Genomic DNA, 23,214 nt, shown 5'->3' with positions numbered 1-23,214 from the left:
TATATATATATATATATACATAGTCAGCAATACCAGCTGGTAAAAAAAAAATCATTCACTGTAGAGACATAAATGGACATAACCATCAGTCTCAGTTGTACTTTCCATCCACCGCTGTAAACTGCAGTATTCTTTTCTTGATATGCTTAATTTTTGCATCTGTGAACATAGAGCTGATGTGCCTTGCCAAAACGTTCCAGTTTGGTCTCGTCTGTCCAGAGGACATTCTCCCAGAAGCTTTGTGGCTTGTCAACATGCAGTTTGGCAAATTCCAGTTTAGCTTTTATATGATGTGTTTTCAACAATGGGTCCTCCTTGGTTGTCTCCCATGAAGTCCGCTTTGACTCAAACAACGATGGATGGTGCGATCTGACCCTGATGTACCTTGACCTTGGAGTTCACCTTTAATATCTTTACAGGTTGTTCTGGTCTCTTTTGTTACCATTCGTATTATCGTCTCTTCCATTTGTCACTAATGTTCCTCCTGTGGCCACGTCCAGGGAAGTTGGCTACAGTCCCATGGATCTTAAATTTCTGAATAATATGTGCAGCTGTAGTCACAGGAACATCCAGCTGTTTGGAGATGGTCTGACAGCCTTTGCCTTTAACATGCTTGTCTATAATTTTGTTTCTAATCTCCTGAGACAGCTCTTTCCTTGACTTCCTCTGGTCCATGTTCAGTGTGGTCCACACCATGTCACCAAACAGCACAGTGACTACCTGTAACCTTATAGGCCCACTGATTGATTACAAGTTTGTAGACACCTGTGATGCTAATTAGAGGACACACCGTGATTGGACATGTCCCTATGGTCACATTATTTTAAGTCTTTTCTAGGGGTACCATCATTTTTGTCCAGGCCTGTTTCATGAGGTTATTTTTGAAAATAATTCTGTTGAACCACGGTTCAAAAGCAATGTCTGATTTTCATTGCCTAATTTTTATTGAATTTTTAATTATTATTACTTTTGTCAGATTCAAGTTATTTCTGTGACCATTGTGGGTTTTTCTTTCATTAACCGAGGGATACCAACAATTTTGTCCACGTGTGTATAGTTTGGAAAGGTGGTGCTAATGGTAAATAATACAACTGTCAAATTTCGTGTTCACCACTGTGAACAGTACTGCACAGCACAATACAATACAATAGAAAACAAGTACAGTTGCAGCCTTGCACAGTGGATGTAGCCGTAAACAGGGCTTTATGAAAAAAATGTTACCTGGAACATGTGAGACTGAATGATTGGTTAATGATATGCTAACTGCGGCATTTAAACACGTACTAGTTTACTACTGCAGTTTCCCAATTGGCCAGAAATGATTAAGCAAAAACAATGTGTCATGCATTGATCACAGCTCTGATCTTGTTGAGAAATAATCTGAATAATTACAATTGCAGAGTGTCGCTATTGCTTCACTTCTAAGCACACCACGTCAATATGTCGGGATAACAGAAGCTTGGTTTACATAAAATGTCACAAGGTTCTTTCCATAGTGTGTGAATACAACACACCCTCACAGTGCACAAATTCTTTTATTCTTTTATTAATGGAAAAATATGTGTTCCAAGTGGAAAGTAGTTGGCCTTGGTGTAAGTGACAAGAGATCACTGCCTCAGCATTTATCAGATATTAGTTACTGTGCTGTCACCTATCACCTAGCAAAATGTGACAGACCAAAGGGTGGCCGAACTGATGTTATCATAATAATACAATCAGATCATAAGACTTTATTATCGTCATTTGTACAAGATTGGAAGTTTACCTGGGTTTAGAATGACACATCATCGCAGTTGAGTTAAAACCAGTGTATTCTGATTAGATGTCCTCAAAGGGATATGTTCTTGTATCTATATTTACTCAGACATTGACACTTACACAAAACACACACATTTCCCATGAACCAGGCCTGAACTGAACATGATCCTCTACAAACAGCCAAGGCAAGCGTTAGCTCCACTTAATTCTGAACAGACACTTCCATAAGGTCATTCACACACTTTCCTGTCATGTTTGCATTCCAGCTAAATATACTGAAACCAGTGAACAACAACTCTCTCTCTCTCTCTCTCACACACACACACACACACACACACACACACACACACACCTTGTACTCCTACAGTTTTTTGCTCTTTCTTATCAGTTTGGCTATTTTCTAGTTTAATTTTAAAGAAAGACATTTTGCTGTTAGTTCTGTCTTCTGGATGAAAAACAGAAAAGGTTAGTTATGTTTTATGATGACTTGTGAATTGTAACCTGTAATGTTGTAATAAACTTGAATGCTAGATTATCATGGTGGATAAATAAGTTTTGAAAACACAGTCCTGGCACTGAGCAGTTTTTCCTCAAACAATCTGAGTTCCTGCAGCACACAAACTATTTTTACTCCTTCAGTGCACAACAGCAGCGCTGCAGCCAACTTTTAACGTTGTTTTCATGTCCTGAAAAGCTACTAGATTTCCATTTCATCACAATGACCTGTCCTGTCTGTCCTGACCACATCCTCCCTCCACTGAAAGTTGAGGGTTACAGATATCAGTGAGAACAATGGTCAAGGATAAGGCAGACTTCCAGCAGTGAAACAGGGAGTTCTTCATAATTGCTGTTAATGATTACGGTCTTGATAAGCGGCAGAGGTGGCATTTATTGATGGCACCACTGTCTGAGGTCCCAGTTGGTCTCCAAGTGCTGAAACAGGAGGAGGAGGAGAAACTTTGGATTTCAGACAGATTAGACGCTGTCAGGTATGTGTGTACATGAAATGTTGACAGGGAAAAGATTTTTTTGATACTTTTCAGACATTTTGCCTTTATTGGACAGGAAATGGAGACAGACAGAGAATACAGGGAGGGAGAGCAGGGAAATGACATACAGCAGGAGTCTATCTGGTTGGAAAGGGAAACGAAGACTTCCTGCTCAGGAATGATGTAACATGTGCCTTAACCACTTGGCTACCAGGGAACCCCAAATTTTAAGTCTAAAGTCCCCTTGAAAAGAAGACACTCCATTGGTTCTGACATATTTGATCTCAAGTTGAAGAGTGCTAATATTTTCTTTTGCGATCTAGATCTTGAAAAGAAAAACTGATCTTGTAAAAGTCAGGTAGCTAAAACATCTCAGTGCTAAAATTCAGAATGCTCTTCTCTGATGTTAATGTTTCTAGAGCTCAAATACAGCCTGACAAATCTTCCCCCAGGATAGTGCAGGTCCTGACCTGCCTCATGGGCTCTGCTTGTATTTAAGGGTCTGGACCTTTGTTGTTTACGCTTAATGTTCTTTGATAAGTGATGTTCAAAAGCAAGACAGGGACCTCATCCTAAACTAATCTGATTAATGGATCTAAGAGCTACATAGAGAGGAAGCAGAGGACCTCCAGGCAGCAGAGGCGAAATGATGCGACCAGGAGCTAAGCAGTATGTGGTGGCCAGACCACGATACTCGGAGGAGTCCTTCGCTGAAGAGCACGAGAAGGTCTACAGACATCGCAAAACCATTCTGGACCATGTCAAACAGTATTTCACGTAAGGAGCATGCAGTGCTTTTCAATGAATGTTAAGATAATTAACGGGAGATGGGGATAATGAAACTCATGAAGCTTTTTTAGTTGAAAGTACAGTGTATACTCATTGTCATCAACTAAAGTCTGTATGTATGTGCAACCTGCAAGTTGTAGCATCATGCTATTACCTACAACTTGTTAAACTTTTGCCTCAGCTTTTACAGTTAGTTACCCTAACTTTTTTGGTCAGTGCAAAAGAATTATTTTTTATGTAACACTTACAACATTGTATCTGTTTGTAGAAGAACCGAACAACCACCACCCTGTCTATATTCATACTTATGTTTTGGTCCTAAGACATTACACTATTCACATGGACAATATGAACTTTATCTGACAATGGTCTAAGGATTAAAATCTTTAAAATTTTCAACACTGTCTGAAGTTCCTGTCTAAAAAACTTAATAGTAAGTAAGACCTTGCAGAAATTGTTTGTATACAGTATAAATGATCTAAAATGATACTTCTTAGTTGTGGTCCAGAGATTTTAACAGTGGTATTTACTGGACTTTACTTAAAAAGTGGGTAATTTAACCACACTCTCCCTTTCTAGGTGATGCCTTATTTTAGTATAATTCTTTTCTTAGTTTCTTGTCCTTTCACTCACCAATGTTGAACCTTGAAATTGTGTTTTTCTGAACCTGGTACACCATCTGTCTTTGGAAGCTGGCTTCTCAGCCACTGGCTACTTTGGGTGTGATTGATTGTATTTTATCCTTTAACTGCTGTGCAGGTACAAGGACCAGTGACAGAAGGAGTGTGTAGATTTCAGAAAAATAGATTCAATATTTGCCACATTTTTCCTTTTTTAAAACCTGAAAAAAAATATCCATGCAAAACCAAAATGAACAACTTTAGGCTCTGTGAACAAGAGACACTTGGAAGAATTTTGAAATACAATGAGTCTTCTTGCCCACATCATCAGGACAGAGTGACAGTTGTAAGATGTACATTTACCTTTTTTGTTCCACCTAATCAAGACTGGTTTTAGGTTGTGCTGTTATAAAATATTTTTTTAATGGATGTATTCCTTTTATTGTATTTTCTGTTCTGTGCTGTCTCTTGGCCAGGTTGTTATTGTAAATGAAAATTTGTTCTCACTTAACCCACCTGGTTAAATAAGGAAACATTGAAAAAACACAAGATAAAAATAAAAAAGTTACAGCCTTGTTATGGCACACAGACTTCCACAGTAGAATGGGTTAAACCCTGAAGAATAGGTTTGGTAATTGTACTGCATATTCCTACTCTTCATATTAGAATAAGGCTTTTCCTCTCCAGTCCACACACTCTTTATTTTGGTTGTGGCTTATATGAAGTTTCAGATAAAGCTAAAGTGAGTCAGTATCATATTCAGAGTTAGTGTATTACAGGGATCTCCAGGTCCGGTCCTTGTGAGCTACTGTCCTGCAGGTTTTAGATGTTTCCGTACTGCAACACACCTGACTCACATTAATGGATCATTAACAGACTTGTGTAGAACTTGACAACAAGCTGTTGGAGATCCATTAATTTGAATCAGGTGTGCTGCAGTGTGGAAATGTCTAAAACCTGCAGGACGGTAGCTCACGAGGACCGGACCTGGAGATCCCTGGTCTATAAAGTACAAATTTTCCCTCTTTCTGTTTTTTGATCCAGAACAGCAGTGATGTGTGTTATGTTGCTATGTTTTAGGGTTTTGTTGTATTTTGGGGGAAAAGCTTTAGGACCAATATGGAGAGCAGGAATAATTATAGGAACCTATTCCTCTGTGGATGGCCCATGTGTGTGTTATGTTATATAGTATATTTCTAGGTTAATAAGTAAATAGTATTTCGTGGTTGTAGTTGGTCATGATGTACTTGTTTTAATTGTTCACTTTTGAGTAACTCGATCTGTTGAAATGAATGTTTTTCATAAACTCATTCTGTATTTTGTGTGCAAAGTCTTAGTCTGCAAAGTAACTACAAACTATAGATGTTAAATAAATTCAGTGGGGAAACACATACAAAAATGTTCTTTTAAGTGTGTAACACAACATCAAATAGAAATACTTGACTACTTGATTAATTGTGCTAAATTACTTTCCTCCAATGTCAAACATCTTCCTGAAATATTGACAAGCTAAAAATCTGTCACCACCTCTATGACACTGTCAGAGTATTGAATTAGTTTTTTCTAGATTTCATCAAATCCAGCAACTTAGAACATCAAGCTTGGTCAGTGCACCATCTTCTGTTTCCTATTTAATATGGACCTAATGCTTAGTTATATATCATTATAGATGTGATGCCAAACGAACCAAGAACGCAGCTCTGTCTCTTCTGCCGTTCATCGGCTGGATCAAAAACTATCAAGTCAAAGAGTGGTTGCTCGGTGACATTGTGTCTGGCGTCAGCACTGGACTGGTGGCTGTCCTGCAAGGTAATTACAAAGCGTGAGCTTACAGCATCTGACTGAAAGGTCTGATATTGATCTTCCAGTTTTCTTTGTACATTTCAATCCAGATTGCAAAACTAGAAGGTTATCAGTAACGTCAGTCCCACTGCATTCACTAAGAACCGAGAGTTAAAGAATGCATCTTGAATCACAATGTTGGTAGAAAAAAAAGAATCTGGAATTCACCATTGTATTTTATAGTGTTACTGTATTATTCAGAGGGGTTCATGTATTTTAACAGAAAAGTGATGTTTTTACTTCGAAGTCAGAAGCTTCTCTCTCTCTCTCTCTCTCTCTCTCTCTCTCTTTCTCACACACACACGCACACACACGCACACACACACGCACACACACACACAGAAAGAAAGAATTTTTTTTCACTTGCATGTTTCATATCAAGTGTATTCCTGTTTTATTGCCAAAATGTATTAATACTCATTATTAGTGCTTCGGGCTGAGCACGAGCCCACTACTCTTATCCTGGTGCGTTTCTTCTTATTATTAGTCTTCCGTACAAAGTTTTGATAGGCTACTCCTCCCACAGATTTCAGAGCACCCACACAAATTATACATCAAAACGTGCGGCTCGATCGGGAATCGTGTGCTTACATGCAGATTTACTAAAATCGCATTTTTCGCGACACAATTCGCAAAAACGTCGCAAAAACCTCCCATTGAAAATGAATGGGACGGACGAAAAAAACACAAAAAATTACACTACTTTTCAAACCTCCACTGCTCAGCCATGCTTTCACCTAGAGACTCCATTTCAACTTTGAAATGTTGACGCTTTTTCATATCTTCAATCGTTTCTTCGTGACAACCTCTCAAGTTTTCAAACTTTTTCACCTCTTTTCAGCCTTTACAATGGGTGTGTATGTGGTCCTTTAGAGCAGCGGTACCAAACGACCCACGGCCGCGGACCGGTACCGGGCCGTGGGTCGTTTGGTACCGGGCTTCACAGATAGAATAAAAACATTTTATTGGTTTATTTTTATTTCCAGCGGAGTCTGCAGGGTGTTTTATTTTGAAACATGACTAGCTCGTCTTCCCGTCACTTGACTGTCAGTTTTTATGCCCGGCTGCTAAACGAAGCCGTCAGTCAACAACAAACGTCTCAGGAGAGCTGCTTTGGAAAGTGGGAGAGACTTAATACTGAGACAGGAGAAAAAGTAAACATGTTAAGCAATAAAAATTAATTTTATTAATTTATGAAACTTCTCAATAGAAAAAAAAAACAATTATTATTTGTTAATGAGCGGTCCGTGGTGCAAACAAGGTTGAAGACCGCTGCGTTAGAGTGAGTGATGACGTCACCAGAGTGGGAGCTCAGAAAAAAATCACACAGTAAATCTTTTTTTAACTTGTCGCCCTGGCCCCAACTTTTATGCCACAGACATCATTTTTACATCAAAACGTAGGGACATTTGTCCTCCCGCCACAATGTCACTTTCTAAGCCCATAGAATTAAGTTTGGGGGAGTTTTGGAGCCTTGTTCCTCCACAAGTCTCTCTTCCTTCCCCATCTGCCCCCATTCAAAGACGGCTCCTGATTTTTCTCAAGGACCACAACTTTACACATTTTTTCTCAAATGATTTTTTACTCTAGGAAAATTTTAAAAAATACATCTCTGTAATGCCCATAGTCTTGGCTTTTTGAAAATGTGCTCGGCTTTTCTCTCCGACACACGGCTTTGAAGAAAATGGCGGTTGTTTGAGGTCTTCGCCTTCTGCTTCCTTCTACTGATTTGACAGTTAAACCAAGTATCTGTTACAGCTGTGTGCTTGGTTGCCCGGCAACGCTGTAACCCTCCCCCCCTGCTCCCTCCACACAGATGAGGCTTCGGTTATTCAAAGTTTTTAGTAGGTTTGAGAATTATAAAATCATCATTTAAATCCCGGCAGACTCCCGTGGCACTATCAAATTTTCTGCAAGGACATTTTCTAGTTTAATTTGTTGTTTAGCAACTGTCTTTTTGAAGCAATTTCCTTCTGAAAGTCCCCAGATGATAGATGGTAGGAATCAAATCTTTTGAAGTTGTAGCTTGACTTAACTGGTTTCTTCTTCTGAACGGCTCTACTTTATCATTAATACTGGTGTCTTATCTAATAAAATATGATAACCTATCGTTAGCCTCTTGCCTGTTATCTGAGCTGTTTAGAACTGTTTACAATGAAATGTAGTGTTCAGCAGCAGGTTATGGTCATCAAGGTGTTATTTTTGTATATTTGATCTGTCTTTTTTCTATACATTATTATTTTTGTAGTTCTCAGTGGGGGTCATTCTATCATTGCTTCAGCATCTATGGAGACAGTGACAATGTTTAATGTACCATAAACTGATATAACAATGTGTGTTTTTGGTATATACAATAAATCATTTCAGAAATGTCAGTTTTTTCACAATGAGATCATTAAACATTACATTTTAGTTCATTTTGAAAGTAAAATAATTTAAAGAAATTATCCCGCATAGTAGCCGTGACTGACAGCCACCATCTGACTGTAACACACATTGAATAGTATAATAACAATAGTATAAAATACTATAAAGTGAAACGATGTGAAAGAAACAGGGGGAACATACTGTAAATATGTGTGATGTGTGTGTTTGTGTTGCAGGTCTGGCCTACTGTTTGTTGGCCTCTTTGCCGCCCTGGTATGGACTCTTTTCTGCCTTCTTTCCTGTTATCATGTACTTTTTCCTTGGCACCTCCAGACACATCTCAGTGGGTAAGGCCAGTTTCTTCATAGCTGCTCTCAAAATGCTTCAAAATCACTCAATAATCTGCCAATTCCTCACTGTTTCTCTGCAGGTCCATTTCCAGTCTTGAGTCTGATGATAGGCTCAGTGGTGACCAGGCTTGTCCCAGATGAAGGGCTGCCCATGAACATCACAGCATTCAATGGTCTGACAACAGACGAGCAAAGAGTGTTGGTGGCTTCCTCTGTGACCTTCCTTGCGGGTCTCATGCAGGTAACACTTCACCGCAACCGCTTACTTCATCTCTGTAACAACGAAATAAACTCTGCCAGTCCGATATATTGATTCAAGACTGAATTAAACACAACTAGTGGTAGAATGACAGAGTTACAGGTGAGGTTTGGAAACATCAGAAAGGCCCAGTTTCAAAATGTTGTGACAGCAACCATCTGCAGAAGTGCCCTTGGCAAAATAGTTGCTTTTTTGTTGTTGTTTTTTTTGCACGTTATGTTTTCTTTAAAAGGGTTCTATGACAACACTTTATAAGCCTCTTCATTTGTGCGCTCCAACTTTATAATCCAGTATGCGGGAATCTGTTTTTTACCTGCTGGATGTGCTCATCCAACTCTGTCGCACCTGTCTCATGTAATAGATGTGTGAAGACTTCCTTTTGGTTTAAATCATAGCATGTATTTTCTTTAAAACGGTTCTATGAGAGTACTTTTTGTGAGCTCCAGTTTTATAATCCCTCATTAAGTCTTTATTAAACCTTAAATATACTCCATTGCTGATACGCATGCAGAGAACTGTGACACCACAGCTGCGTAGTTGCTGTTATACTACTTTAGTGTCTGCTGGGAGAACTCAGTTTCATACAGTAAAATAGATAGGCATCTACATGCTCCTTGTATTCTTATTACTGCCAACCATGTGCATTACTGCCCTTGCAGCATGGCAGCAGCATGAACTGTTGCACTTTCTACAATCACTAGTTTGCAAGGGTCCACATGAAATAGATTCCAGTCAGCTAGAGTCTGTGTGGACCCCTCTGTGGACATCTCCATGCAGCCCCAAATGTGTGTCCATGCAGACAGTCTGACCATTAAACTCTCTTACAAGTGCACATGAACAATTATGTATCAGTGGTATTCAAAGCTGTGCACACCTGGAAATACATTCAAGGCTTAAGGCTGGTGTTATACTTTGCACGTCCGCAAATACACGAGGATCCACTGGGGTCCGCATGATGGAAATTTCTTTATCTTACCAAGTTTGCAAGAATTCATGCAGACTCTTCTAAGGATGTATATGTGTAGGCCAAAATTTGTGTCCACCTGGACAGTCCCCATGAAGCTACGCTACAAGGGTTCACAGTGTACATGCTCGGAAATAGTGTTCAAGCATGGAATATGTGGATTCGACCTACTGCACATGTATAGAACAGTGTGCTAAGCAAACTCCAGCAGACTCGAAAAGTAGAATAATAGCAACAACTACACATCTGTGGTGTCCTCAGTTGTCCGTGTGTGTGTCCTCAGTGGAGTATAATTAAGGTATAACACTGACCTTGTACTTTCTACTGATTAGAAAGTAGTAAAACAAACAAAGACGGGAGTGGTCTCTCCCAGAATGACCCCATCCACAGGGCACGAAGGGTCACTTAAGGGTTTAATTTTGCTCCACCATCCTCATCACAACATGAGGGAATATCTTGGGATGAATGGTGGTTATCCATTCAGTAGAGTTGCAGAGACTTGTAGAATCAATGCCAAGGTGTATTGAAGTTGTCCTGGGGACCCAGCACCTTCCTAAGAAGCCTGTTGTTCTTCTCTTCATGGTTATCTGTCACCTTTATAACAACTAACTTATATAGAGGACTCAAAAATCCCACAATTGAAAGAAAAAAGTATACCTATGGCGTGTGCACTAGTTTCTTCAAAGCATTCCACAATGCAGTGTGTTGCATGTTCCAGTAGAAGTTATCCAACTGAATGACAGCAGTGTATTGTTGGACACAGCTGCCAACCTCTGTGCCCTCAAAAAGAAAAGGTACTATCAACTCATCAGTACTAACACGAGTAAAATCCCATTTTCGTTCTTCAAAAGTACTTCAGAAAATCAATTATTACTCGAAAATATCCTAATGTTTCTATAAAACAAGAGAATGTTACTGTGATTTAAAAGAAAGTTGCCTGTTTAAATAGCAAAATAAAAAGAAATAGAGTATTTTTCTATTCAATTATATTCTAAAATCGTGAGGACCTTTGTAAAAAAAATAAATAAATAAATAAATAAATATTTCTGTTAAATGTGGTGAATTTATGGATACAAGACACTATAGGTTTTTTGTGTGTATACGTGTAGCCTATAAATGAACAGCACTATAGGCACATTTTTAGGTTTGGTGTTGTTATGAAGTCTTTTTCTAAAATGTCTTACTTGATTGTCTCTGTTATTGATTTCAAAAAATGACAAAATCTGTCAGTTTCAGTCATCATGACCTTTGTCTTTTCCAGCTGGCGATGGGTATACTACAGGTGGGCTTTGTTGTCATGTACCTGTCTGACACTCTGGTATCCGGCTTCACCACAGCAGCGGCTATCCACATCCTTGTGTCACAGCTCAAGTTTGTGTTGGGGATGCAAGTCCCAGGAATCAGTGGACCGCTGGCCCTCATATATGTAAATATAGAACAGTTTAATGCTTTTCTTTGCTTATTTATCTCAGCCATGGAGGAAGTGACCTTTATCTGTTATACTTCTGTTTCAGACGCTGGAGATCATCTTTAACAAGATCACTTCCACCAATGTCTGTGATGTAGTGATGTCCCTGGTTATTATCATGGTGGTGTTTATCGTCAAGGAGCTAAATGACAGATATAAATCCAAGCTGCCTGTGCCAATCCCGATTGAAGTTATCATGGTGAGCAGCATAGTACAACATGATTCATTTAAAAGTTTCCATGAGGGATTGAAAACAAGGTACTTTCATAAACAGTGACACTGATAACAACAATTTAAGTTTTATGACCGTACACACCTGGTGTAAAGCAATTACAGAGCTGATTTATTGCATCATTTATGGCACTGATAAGATATCTCATCTGTTCACATAAACAGCTCACAGTCTGTAAGTCTGTAAACTAGCAGTAAATAAATCTCTCATTTTGAACTGCATGCAATGAGTCAGGTGGAACAATTTTTAGATATCTTTTGCTCACACGTGTCATTTCCTCCCCAGACCGTAATTGCTTGCGGAGTTTCATATGCATTTGACTTCAGCACAAGATTTGGTGTTGACGTTGTTGGAGATATTCCAAAAGGGTAAGAAGGAAAACTTAATTTGTTTTTTTGTTAAAAAAAAAATAAGGTGGCTGGATTAGCACCATCGTCGCACAGCTAGAAGATCCCCGGTTTGTCCTGGTTAGGACGCCTGGGATCTTTCTGCATGGAGTTTGCATGTTGTCCCTTCCTCCCACACAGTCCAAAAACATGTTGTGGTTAATTGGGGATTCTAAATTGTCCGTAGGTGTGAATGTGAGTGTGCTTGGTTGTCTGTCTCTAAGTGTAGCCCTGTGATAGACTGGTTACCTGTCCAGGTGAACCTGTCTTCACCCTGAGTCCGCTGGGATAGACTCCAGTCCCCCTGCAACCCTAAGTGGTGTATAGATAATGCCCAACAAGCAGTGAATGTTCCCACAACTTTGGCTAACATTCCCTATAGGTTTCCTTAAAGTTAAAAAAAAAACACTTCAATGTAATGTTCAAAGAATATTATACTAACATTAGTATTTCAAATAATGTTCCTGTATTGTTATATGTGAACAAAGGTAGGACATTTTAGGTGCAACATTCTAAAGATGTTCCGGGCATGTTGTTGAGATAAGCGATCATAGAATGTTCCTCTATAAAACATTACCACAATGTTACATGATAACAAAGGAAGGACATTCTCCAAGAAACATTCTGAAAATGTTTTCAGAATATTATTAAAGCATCAGATTACATTGTTATTTTTAAAAACATTCTTTCAATGTTATATGATAATAAAGGAGGAACATTCTTAAAACCAGATTTTGAAAATGTTTTCAGGATGTTATTGATGCCTCAGATCCCACAATGTTTTTTTCTAAAACATTCCTGGTATGTGACATGTTAACAAAGGTGGAATATTTACAATGCTTACAAACCCCTACTAAAGTGCAGCAGGCCAGCGAAAAAACAAGCCAGGATCTGGCCAGAGGGTGCATCCTCAGCACTTCAAGACTGTTTTATGGACACTGACTGGGAGGTTTTTAAAACAGCAGCCTCTCGGGGTGATCAGACTGACGTTGCGGAGTATGCTGAGGCGATAACCAGCTACACTGCAAAGTGTACAGAGGATGTCACTGTCATCAAGACCTTCACAGCAACAACATTAGTGCATCATATTCTCGCAGTGTTGTCATTTAACATTTTAAGAGGGTTATTGCAAATCATTTTTAGAATGTTTTTAGAGAACATTATTCCAGAACATGCTTCAACATAGTCTAGGGGGGGCGACTGTGGCTCAGGTGGTAGAATGTGTTGGTCAGTGATTGGAAGGTTGCCGGTTCGTGTCCCGGTGAGGACACCTGGGAGCTTTCTGCTTGGAGCTTGCATGTTCTCTCCGGATTCTCCGGCTTGTTGTGGTTAATTGGTGATTCTAAATTGTCCGTAGGTGTGAATGTGAGTGTGTCTGTCTCTAAGTGTAGCCCTGTGATAGACTGGCTACCTGTCCAGGTGAATCTGCCTTCACCCTGAGTCAGCTGGGATAGGCTCCGCCCCCCATGACCCTAGTGAGGGTTAAGCGATGTATAGATGATGGGTGGATGCATTATTATAAATGTTGTCATTTAACATTTTAAGAGGGTTATTGCAAAACATTTTTTGAATGTTTTTAGGGAACAGAACATTCTGGGAATTTAAAGAAAACTTCCCGCTGAAAACATTGCAACAATGTTCCAGTCAACATTTTAAGAATGTTCCAAGAACCAAAAATTTCTAGCTGGGTGGATGGATGGATAAAAAATGAAATAATGCGGCTTTAGTTACTGCACTGGAAAACCCAATTACTTTTACAGCAAGTGTCACTGACTAAACCCACTAGGTACACCTCACACGAGGTAAAGGCATTTGTCATTGTATTGTTGGAAGTAAATGTTAAGTCCCACCATATATATTTAATATTATACATAATATACAACAGTCTGACAGACTTGCACCATTTTAGGTATGAAAGTCCGGTGGCCCCAAACCTGCAAATCTTCCAGGAGACAGCAGTGGATGCATTTCCTATAGCCATAGTGGGTTTTGCTGTGGCTTTCTCTGTGGCAAAAGTCTATGCTTTAAAACATGATTACACTATAGATGGAAATCAGGTATGTCACAACATTTTAACATTTACAGCAATACTGTAAAAGCTACAGGTTTAATGAGGACCTGTGTGTGAATTTAAATAATCAGGAGTGTGTTGTCTGGCTGTAGGAGCTGATAGCCTTTGGAGTCAGCAACATGTTTGGAGCTTCCTTTAAGTCTTTCGCAGCAAGTACAGCTCTCTCCAGGAGTGCAGTGCAGGAGAGTACAGGCGGTAAAACTCAGGTAAACTAATATATCCGTTTTGTTATTACCTTAATGTGTAACTCTTTACAATGCCATTCACAATGAAAGTGAGTAGTCATCGAGGAACAAAAAAGGAACAGTTCTTCGATGACCTGATGATTCATGAATTATTCATTAATAGCTCCTTAACAACTGAGATTCAAGCACTATAAAGTAGATAATGATTAGTTAGTAATGATCCGACTGTGTCACACATTAATGAATCCTTGGGTAATGGTTAGCTCATTAATATCTGTAAATTCCAATCGCTTTCCTCCTTTGTGATTAACTCATGTGCTCAGCGGCACATACCAGCATCGTTCATTTATTACTAATTACTTCATCGTAGCTCTTAAGATCTCGTTTGTGCTCTCTGGGTTAATATTGATAATCAAATTGTAAATTTCTAAGTGAAAACTGTCTGATTACTTTGTAGTTTTGTATTATGATGCTTTACTTCACTTGAGGAGGCACAAAAAAAACCTAATCAATGAAGTATGGCAGAGTAAATATTGAGTATATGATGATATGATGAATGCTGAAATCATTCCTTGCTGTCATACTGGTTATAAAAAGATGGACATGTGCTGTGATGCAATCTAAAGCAAATCAAGGCTTCTCCTATCTTAGTTGGACAGATTATCAGCTTATCTTCCAAAGTTGAAGAATTATATCCACTACATTTATTCAATTCAAACTGCTGGATAGCTTCTGGGAAACACCTGCATGGAGGGATGGCTGTGGATTTTGTTTCCCATCACTTAAACTACACTAAAAAATCATTAGGACATGATTTTAGTGATGAGTATGACCAAAAAGAATGATTGCAGAAAGCCAATCTGGTTCACTGTACATATAGGCATGTGACTATTGTACATGGTAAAATTATTAATATAATGTCTCCCTATATTTACATAACATCTTCCAGTCTGTTCCCGAGTAACTTCTTCTACCGCACAGGCTTATTGTTCAGGAGCTAATCATCCAGTTTATTGATTATCAGGTCATTCCTGTTTGATTCCTCAGTCACCAATTGCATTTTTACATTTACACAAGTACAGTAAAGGGGACTTATTATCCTCACTTGCAACTCTGTATTTTTATTCTGGGACTCCAAAGGAATAGCTTTGCATGATTCACAGTTCAAAAAAGTCCTTGTTCATCATATAGTGGACTTTCATGCAACTCCCTTATTCACCCACCGTCTGAAACACGTTGTCCAGCTACTCTCTCTTCTGATTGGCCCTCGTCTGGAACATACGAGTTTCAGACATTGAGGTAACATACATTTACCTCAATGTTTGAAACTTTGGCCACGTTTACGTAACAGAATTATTATAAATAATTAACACTTTTTTGGGAAGTGTTTAAACCAATGTGATTAAATATTGATAAGTACATTTTAACAGCACCAGTAGGTGCAGTGTGTTATATTTGAATGTAAGCACTGTAAGGAAAATATCATTGTTTTTACTAAAAAGTCATTTCTTGAACAGATATGCAGGGTAACATTTTACATACAAGATGTCCTGTCAGCTTAAAATATTTTTTTCATTTTTGTAGCTTACATTCACAGTCACCTGAACCTTCTACAACATTAGAATGTAATATATACATTAACACATCAGTATTAACAGATTAATTTAAAGTATGATAATGTACAACATTGTCCTTCATAATCAATATTTTTACACTGTCACTTTTAAGTTGCTTTTTCTAACACAATTTTTATTCAGATGAGGTTTTAAAACCAGGACTTATCTATCTATCTATCTATCTATCTATCTATCTATCTATCTATCTATCTATCTATCTATCTATCTAAATAATAAAGTTCAACCTCATGGTGGCAGAATACACAGTTGGAGTTTTATAAGGAAGAACAAACATTATTCTTCTGATGATTTCTAGTTTTCTAAAAAGTATTTTATTATAAATAAGTGTTCTTGGAATCAGAGTACTCACAATTCACAATGGGGGACTATTTCAAATTCTAAACAACCAGTGCCCTCCAGTGTTCAGAGGAGAGAACTATGGTATTCCTCTCCTGGTATTAATCATATGAGAATTGAGAAATTAAAACCTGCTTTGATGAGACAAGCATTTGCACACAGCTACAGGAATCGAAACATGATATTTTTGATAGCAGTCACGTCTGCAGTTTTTTTTTATCAGTTATTTACCTCTTCTGTTCCTTTCAGGTGGCTGGTTTACTTTCAGCTGTCATAGTGATGATCGTTACTTTGGCTATTGGATTTCTGCTGAATCCACTACCAACGGTAAGTAACCCGTTGTACTTCTTCAGCCTAACCAAGACTCTGACACAGCATATGATTTAGGTTTTTGGATTCTGACCTTTGGCCCTTTGATTTCACAGTCTGTGCTGGGTGCTGTGGTCATTGTCAACCTCAAGGGCATGCTGATGCAGTTCAGAGAAGTGCCATACCTGTGGAGGAGGGACAAACCAGACTGTGTAAGACCTCTCACACTCTGAGCAGTAAACAAGTGTTTTAAAAGACATAAATCTCTAGACTTGAGGATTTATTGTGTTCATTTTGTGATATCTGACACTTTAGAAAAAAGCATCTGTTTCTCACCATGTCCAGGTGGTGTGGATTTTAACCTGTATTGCAGCCATCTTGCTGGGGCTGGATCTTGGATTGGCAGCAGGCCTTGGTGTGGAGCTGATCAGTGTCGTTCTTAGGACTCAGTTGTCAGTATCTGGCCAGTAACTCTACCTAAATTCTGCACAAAATTTTACAGTGGTACTTCTTTGTGTCTTAACTTAAAATATTTTTTGGAATTCGTTGTAAGACAACGCAAGCAGCATGGTTCGAGTGCTGGCAATGTCGGTCGGCTTGTGTACCACTTTATTGAATGGATAATTAAATACATTTTCAGGAATATAAGAGATCAGAAATGTACCGAATGACTACAGTGATTATTCCTGTGGTGTCACAGCAAGATAGACATTTTTGTTTTTCTGAATAGAATTAATCACCTTGACATGCAGTAATCTTACCTCCAAATGGGTTGTAAGAACAAAAGAAACCTTCAAAACTACTGACACGGCCATTAGTATCAGCTGTACTTTGTATTCAGAGCAATTTAGCAGATGTTACCATGCAAACACTCTAAACTAAGATGATTACCATGGCCAATATTATACTTTTTAACACACCAGTATTTTAGCAGTTAGCTAAAAGCACCACTGTGTCACTACAGTCTTATACAACTGATAACATGGCTGTATACTCTTTGTCTTTTTACTATTCTAAACCAGACTTGAAAAGCATGGTTTTTGAAGTGTTGATGTCTGTTTTCGTTCCAGTCCTCGCTGCAGCGTGCTGGCCAACATCAGTGGAACAGATATCTACAAAGACAGAAAGGACTACATCAGTGTAAGTTCACTTGGTGTGTGTTCTGTCGGACCTTTCTGTTCAATAAGAGTTCAATAAGAAGATGTGTCTGTTAAATACAAGGTTGCCGTCCCCAGCCAGGTATCAGGCTTAGCATTAATGCTGGAATGCAAGTTCTGCCTAAAGGTACATACCACACTGTAAAACAGTGAATTAACTCTATAGACTTCTGTGTTTGTAGAATAGCTTCTGTTTCATATTTAACTGACATCAGTATTCTCATCCAACTCTCCGTCTCTTTCCCAATATGTGGAGCTGTTCCTTTAAGAATGTAAGTGAGAGTAAAAAAGTGCTCCAGTGTAGGTACAGAGTAAGGATTTGTTCTATGTTTGCATCTTAGCTTGAAAAGACTAGTTATACTGCTACCAGGGTTTTGCATTTATTTATGTGTCGTGGTCATTTCCTCTAGACATATGAACCAGAAGGAGTGAAGATCTTCAGGATCCCATCGCCTATCTTTTTTGCCAACATTGAGTTCTTGAGGACCAAACTGGTGGAAGCTGTAAGTCTCATCTCGCTGTGAAGTGTAATACTTAACGAAATACTGATTTGTATACAAAACCCTCAATTTTGCTGATTTAATTTTCAACAGTTTTCACCTGAGTGGGAAAAAAATCATAAAGGAAACTGTAAAAGGAAATATAGAACATGAAACCACTTCATGACAAACACATGTCTCTGAACTGTATAACCGCTCTGTGATCAGAAAAGCCACCCTGATCACAGAGGACCCCTCTCACCTCTCCATCAGTCCTTCCAGTTACTACATCAGGCAGATGTTACAAAGTCCCACTGGCCCGCAAAAACATCTACAAAAAAATCCTTTATTCCCACTGCAATAATCACCCTGAACAAAATGAAACAAGACACTGTACAATATTTTTTTTTATTTTTATTTTTTATTGGCTGCTGTTTCTTTTTAACATTTCTTTTAGATGGCTGTACTTTGTGAGCTTGTGTCTTACGTGTGTTTTTATGTGTTGTATTTTTATTGTTGGAGCCTTGTAGGAGAATTTCTGTCACTGTTTGGGACAGACAATAAAGTTTATCTATCTATCTTTCTAAAGCTCATGTTGTAAACTTAACAAGTTTTATATCTGACCTGATTCTGTTTCTTATCAATGCGTTTTATATCACACTTGTGTTTTCCAGCTTGGGTTTAACCCACTAAGAGTGTTGAGAAAGAGGAATAAAGCACTGAGGATGATTCGGAAACTTCTGAAGAGGGGGGAGTTGCAATGGACATCGGTAAGTGATGGCTTTGACCTTGCAATAACACGGCACACGCTTTAAACTCTCAATTTCACAAGGCAATTAAAGTCATGGTTTCTCTGCAGTCACTGTTATTGCTTCCAGTTTTGGCCAGATAACTCAGCAGTCAGCAGTCTAGAAATGTGTAATCTTTAACAATAAAATTAAAAAAAACAAAAAACAAAACAACAACAACAACAAAATCGGTCTCACGAAAGCACACTCACTGAAAGCTAAGAAATTCTAGAGAACATACTGAAGTTCAGTTTTATAGTGCCTGGAGAAAAATCTGGGTGTGATGGTATTCCTCAACAGATGGTACAAGATTCACCTGTACTTGTCTCACATGGAAGTAATTGTGTGAATATGATATGAAGGGGCCTTTGTGGAGCAGTTTACAACATGTCTACAACTAACCATGCAAGTTTACAATAACAACAAAGGTTATATTTTTTAGAATATAAAAGCTTTGCCAGCACTCTATAAAAGTAAATAATAAACAGTAAGCTAGCTGATGTATCATTGCTATTTTCACTTTCAAAGTGTATCTGCTCCTACCTGTAGTTACTAGAGAATATTAAATCTTAAAATCTCAGTGCTACTGTTCCCTCTTCACTCTAGACCTTGTTGCTGCCACACATTCGGTCAAGGGCGGTTGTAGACAGACAGTGTAGACACTCCTGCCAACAGTTCCTTGTGTCCTTAAAGACCAGACCATGACCTTCCTGTACTTCTCATCAGTCATTAACCACATTCACTTCCAAATGTAGCAGAATTTTTGATCGAAAGCCAAGTCGTGCAGCATTTTCTTTTTTATATGTATTTTGACCCTTCAAATTAACAATTACAGTTGTCTCTAAAGTCAAACAAGAATAGCCACTGCTGGGGCTATCCTAAAACAAGACATGTCCTGTTTCTACGAGGTGTGACTGAAAAGTTCCAGGACTGGTGGAAACTGGTAGTTTGTAGTTTGGATTTGAAATATATCTTTTGTGACACCAGTCCTGTAACTTTTCTGACACACCTTGTACATCTCCTTTTTCCTCTTACCTCTACGGTACAGTTTGTCCCTAAAGATTCAGACAAGAAATTCAGTTGTCGACCTCCTGAGCTCCAAGTAGTTTCTGGGTGGCTTTTACTCACTGTGGGCTCATTTTTCACTGCAATATAAAGTCCTGGGACCTCACTTATCATCAGTGCGTACGCACAGATGTGTGCGTAGTGAGTGCGTACAAACATTCCCACGCAAAGTATGGAATTTACCAACTTGTACTTATACTAAGAAATGTGCATGAATATACGCACAACTCTGACCATGCATACACACATAATCTAGCAGTAGAACAGTGAAACTACAACTAGAAAGCATTCAGGGATTTTTGACCACCGGCACATTCCAGCTTGAGGTTGGAAACATATGCGGCATTTCCCAGCCGTCCCTGAGCAGGATCATGCCGACAGTGTTGGATGCCATACCTCCCCTGGCCCCAGCCTACATCCAGTTCCCTTACAGCCATCACCAATGAGCCCAAATCAAAAGGGGACTTTGGCCCAAACATAAGTGGAGCCATAGACAGCACCCACATCACATTCAAAGCAATTTAATTATGTAAATAGAAAAGGGATTTATTCATCAACTTACAAATAATTTGCAATGCACATTTGTGGCTTTCCAACGCTGTTGCCTGGTGGCCTGGAGCAACACACGACTCATTCGTTGAGCAGAACAGCTCTGAGGGTGTGTGTCTCCAGGCAGAAGCTTTTGAAGATGGCTGGCTTATTGAAGAGTGTTACAGAGTGTGGAAATGCTTTTGCTGGACTTTGTTTAGTTATTAAAACATCTAATCTGTAGGTGATCAGGGTTATCCACTGGGTGAACGTTGGGTATTAATTTGTCCTCCTCCAGTTGCATCATTTCTCTTTCATGATGCGTTTTTTTGAAACTGAGTTTAACATCAAACCACTTTTTTTTTAGTAAATTTTATTTCTGCCAGTGATCTTTCCTTTCACCCATAAAAAATAACTGCGGTGGTTATCTTGTCCCATGCAGTATTTTTTTCTTTCACTGCTTATCCCAACATTTAATGCACCAAACAAGTTGTGGTTTGCTTCAATCTCGCTGACAAGTACCTCAATTTCGGTTTCCGAAATGTCCTCTTTTTCGCCCTCTTTGCCATCATGATGAGAGGTCAGGAGGGAAAAATCTTCAATTTTGTGTTGTTGCCGTATATGGTAAGTTGGAGGCATTTCTGAAGGCAAATATCCCGAAAGTGCACGAGCACGGTGGTTAAGAACAAGTGGGATTTATCAGCACTGATGACTTACTCATGTGTGTATGACCCATGTACGCATGTTTGATAAATACAGATGTTTTTGTACTTACGCACACTTTAAATTTCATTCGTACGGCTGAGTTTAGAACCTTTTGTATGCACTGATGATAAATGAGGCCCCTGCATCCTTGCATCCTAATGGAAACATCACAACCATGTCCAGATGTAGAAAGAACTCAAAAATCTCTTGCAGGATGAACAATTTCTTCAATAATCTAATGAATTTTAATACATTTTCTGATTATTTATTTAACAAAAAATGTACAAATCTAGAATCACCATGCACAGCATTTTTCTTTTTCACAGATACTAACAATACTGGAAAAAATATATTACTGCTTATAGTTGTACCACCCTGCAACTTTGCATTTTTCACACTTTTCTGCACATCAACTTAGGAAAGATGTTTCACCATGCTGAATATATCTTCTAAAATATGCTGACAACTTAATTTTGTCTCTTTTTTTTTTTGAACAAGTCATGTAGAATAAAAAGATGCCGATGGACATTGGCATGACATTAGATTCTTTTTTTTTTTTTTAATTTCATGACAGGGCTGCACATGATTAGTTCAAGGACTGTTAGAAAGATCATAATCCTTTGATTCTTCCTGTTTTTAAAGTTTCTGGCTCAGATAAATGATGTAATTTTGGCATTTTCTAAAGGTAGTATACCTTTTAAGAGGTTGAGGGTTAAATTAATGCAAGAAAAAACAAAAAACAATCTTGTTTGCTCCACAGTGCAATAAAATGACCACAGGTGGTGACTGTTGGTGTGACAGACTGCACCAGGCCTCCTTAGCTTTCTGTCCACAATCAAAGTAACAAACCCCAAGACCAGAGGTATTCAATTAAAAGTCACAGAGGTCCAGTTATTACAATTTCCTCTAAGTAAAGGTCCGAACTGAAGTTCAGTTTGTGTCTTATAGCCTTCCGCTATGGCCACATTTTCATAGTTTCAACAATACCTACTGTCAATTTTCAGTGCAGGATATGTTGAACTGAGTGCACAGCTAGCTCTTTCACCATATATATAAGTAGTCCCAGGCAAAAAAGTTTAAGGCTGTTATTTCAGATTAAGAAAACAAAAATAAAATAAATTTCAAAAAGTGCAAACAGAGCCAAATAACCCCTTTTTCTGTTAAATTAATGAGGTCCCAGCCTAAAGAACTGGAGGGCTCCACTTCAAGAAAAAAAAGTCAAAATCCTTAGAAAACAATAAATGAAAGGTTTGGTTTGCATGTTGCTGGGCTGCAAATGTGCGTGATGAGTGGGATAGATCTGTCATACTGGGCCTGCATCTATGTTATTTTGCGTGCCCTCAGCTCTGACTTCAGGGGATAACTTTGCTCTAAAGAGCTGTGCTTTGTTTCGTAGTGGCACTTCACGTTGCTACTTTTAATTAATGCCACGTTTTCAGAGCATATGAGGCACACTGGTTGCGAAATGCCTGATGGAAGAATGAACATACATTTCTCCGTCCACTCATCTTCAAAGCAACTTTTTTTCTCATCAACCTGCCTTCTTCTGGAGCAAGCCATGCTGTCATCACTGTCTCTTCCTCTCTGCTCTGCTGTATAGGCAAAGGCAGAGTGGCAGCGAGCTGTGGCGGTGCGCTGGCCGTGCAGGGTAACCAAACGCTTTGATTGGCCGACTGAGTGGAGCTATTGCAGTCATACCTGGAGTAGCAGTGCCCGCTGTCTAAAGCATAGACTGTATAAAAGATGGAAGTAGCAACCGGCCCTGAAAAATGAAGCCAACCCGGAAGTGTCAAAAACCTGCAATATCACTATGTCCACTAGTCCTGGCTCCACAAAGCCCTGGCTCCCATAAATTGGAATTGGAAAAGAAGTGATCAGATCACCAAACACTGCATTCCTACAGCTCAGGATTTTTTTTATTAGTTTTCAT

General features: G+C 38.8%; 1 protein-coding gene and 1 long non-coding RNA gene across 2 annotated transcripts in view; one reads left to right on the top strand and one right to left on the bottom strand.

The window, feature by feature from the left end:
• Positions 1-1,124, bottom strand: part of LOC103363700 (uncharacterized) — an 8,793-nt gene extending 7,669 nt beyond the window's left edge. The window contains exon 1 of the long non-coding RNA XR_520510.1: positions 1,112-1,124. This is a non-coding gene — a long non-coding RNA (uncharacterized LOC103363700). The remainder of the gene's footprint in view (positions 1-1,111) is intronic.
• A 2,269-nt stretch (positions 1,125-3,393) lies between these two features.
• LOC103363838 (chloride anion exchanger-like) overlaps positions 3,394-23,214 on the top strand; it is a 25,822-nt gene continuing 6,001 nt past the window's right edge. The window contains exons 1-15 of the mRNA XM_008290777.1: positions 3,394-3,524; positions 5,826-5,965; positions 8,602-8,712; positions 8,796-8,956; positions 11,200-11,364; positions 11,453-11,605; positions 11,924-12,006; positions 13,934-14,081; positions 14,188-14,301; positions 16,503-16,580; positions 16,679-16,774; positions 16,908-17,014; positions 17,633-17,702; positions 18,130-18,222; positions 18,873-18,968. Of these exons, the coding sequence (XP_008288999.1) occupies positions 3,394-3,524; positions 5,826-5,965; positions 8,602-8,712; positions 8,796-8,956; positions 11,200-11,364; positions 11,453-11,605; positions 11,924-12,006; positions 13,934-14,081; positions 14,188-14,301; positions 16,503-16,580; positions 16,679-16,774; positions 16,908-17,014; positions 17,633-17,702; positions 18,130-18,222; positions 18,873-18,968 (1,746 nt within the window). The remainder of the gene's footprint in view (positions 3,525-5,825; positions 5,966-8,601; positions 8,713-8,795; positions 8,957-11,199; positions 11,365-11,452; positions 11,606-11,923; positions 12,007-13,933; positions 14,082-14,187; positions 14,302-16,502; positions 16,581-16,678; positions 16,775-16,907; positions 17,015-17,632; positions 17,703-18,129; positions 18,223-18,872; positions 18,969-23,214) is intronic.

This window comes from Stegastes partitus, unplaced genomic scaffold (genome assembly GCF_000690725.1).
Source record: "Stegastes partitus isolate 25-593 unplaced genomic scaffold, Stegastes_partitus-1.0.2 Scaffold15, whole genome shotgun sequence".
NCBI lineage: Eukaryota > Metazoa > Chordata > Actinopteri > Pomacentridae > Stegastes > Stegastes partitus.
The sequence above is the reverse complement of the archived record's forward strand: the minus strand, read 5'-3'. Positions and strand labels throughout refer to the sequence as shown.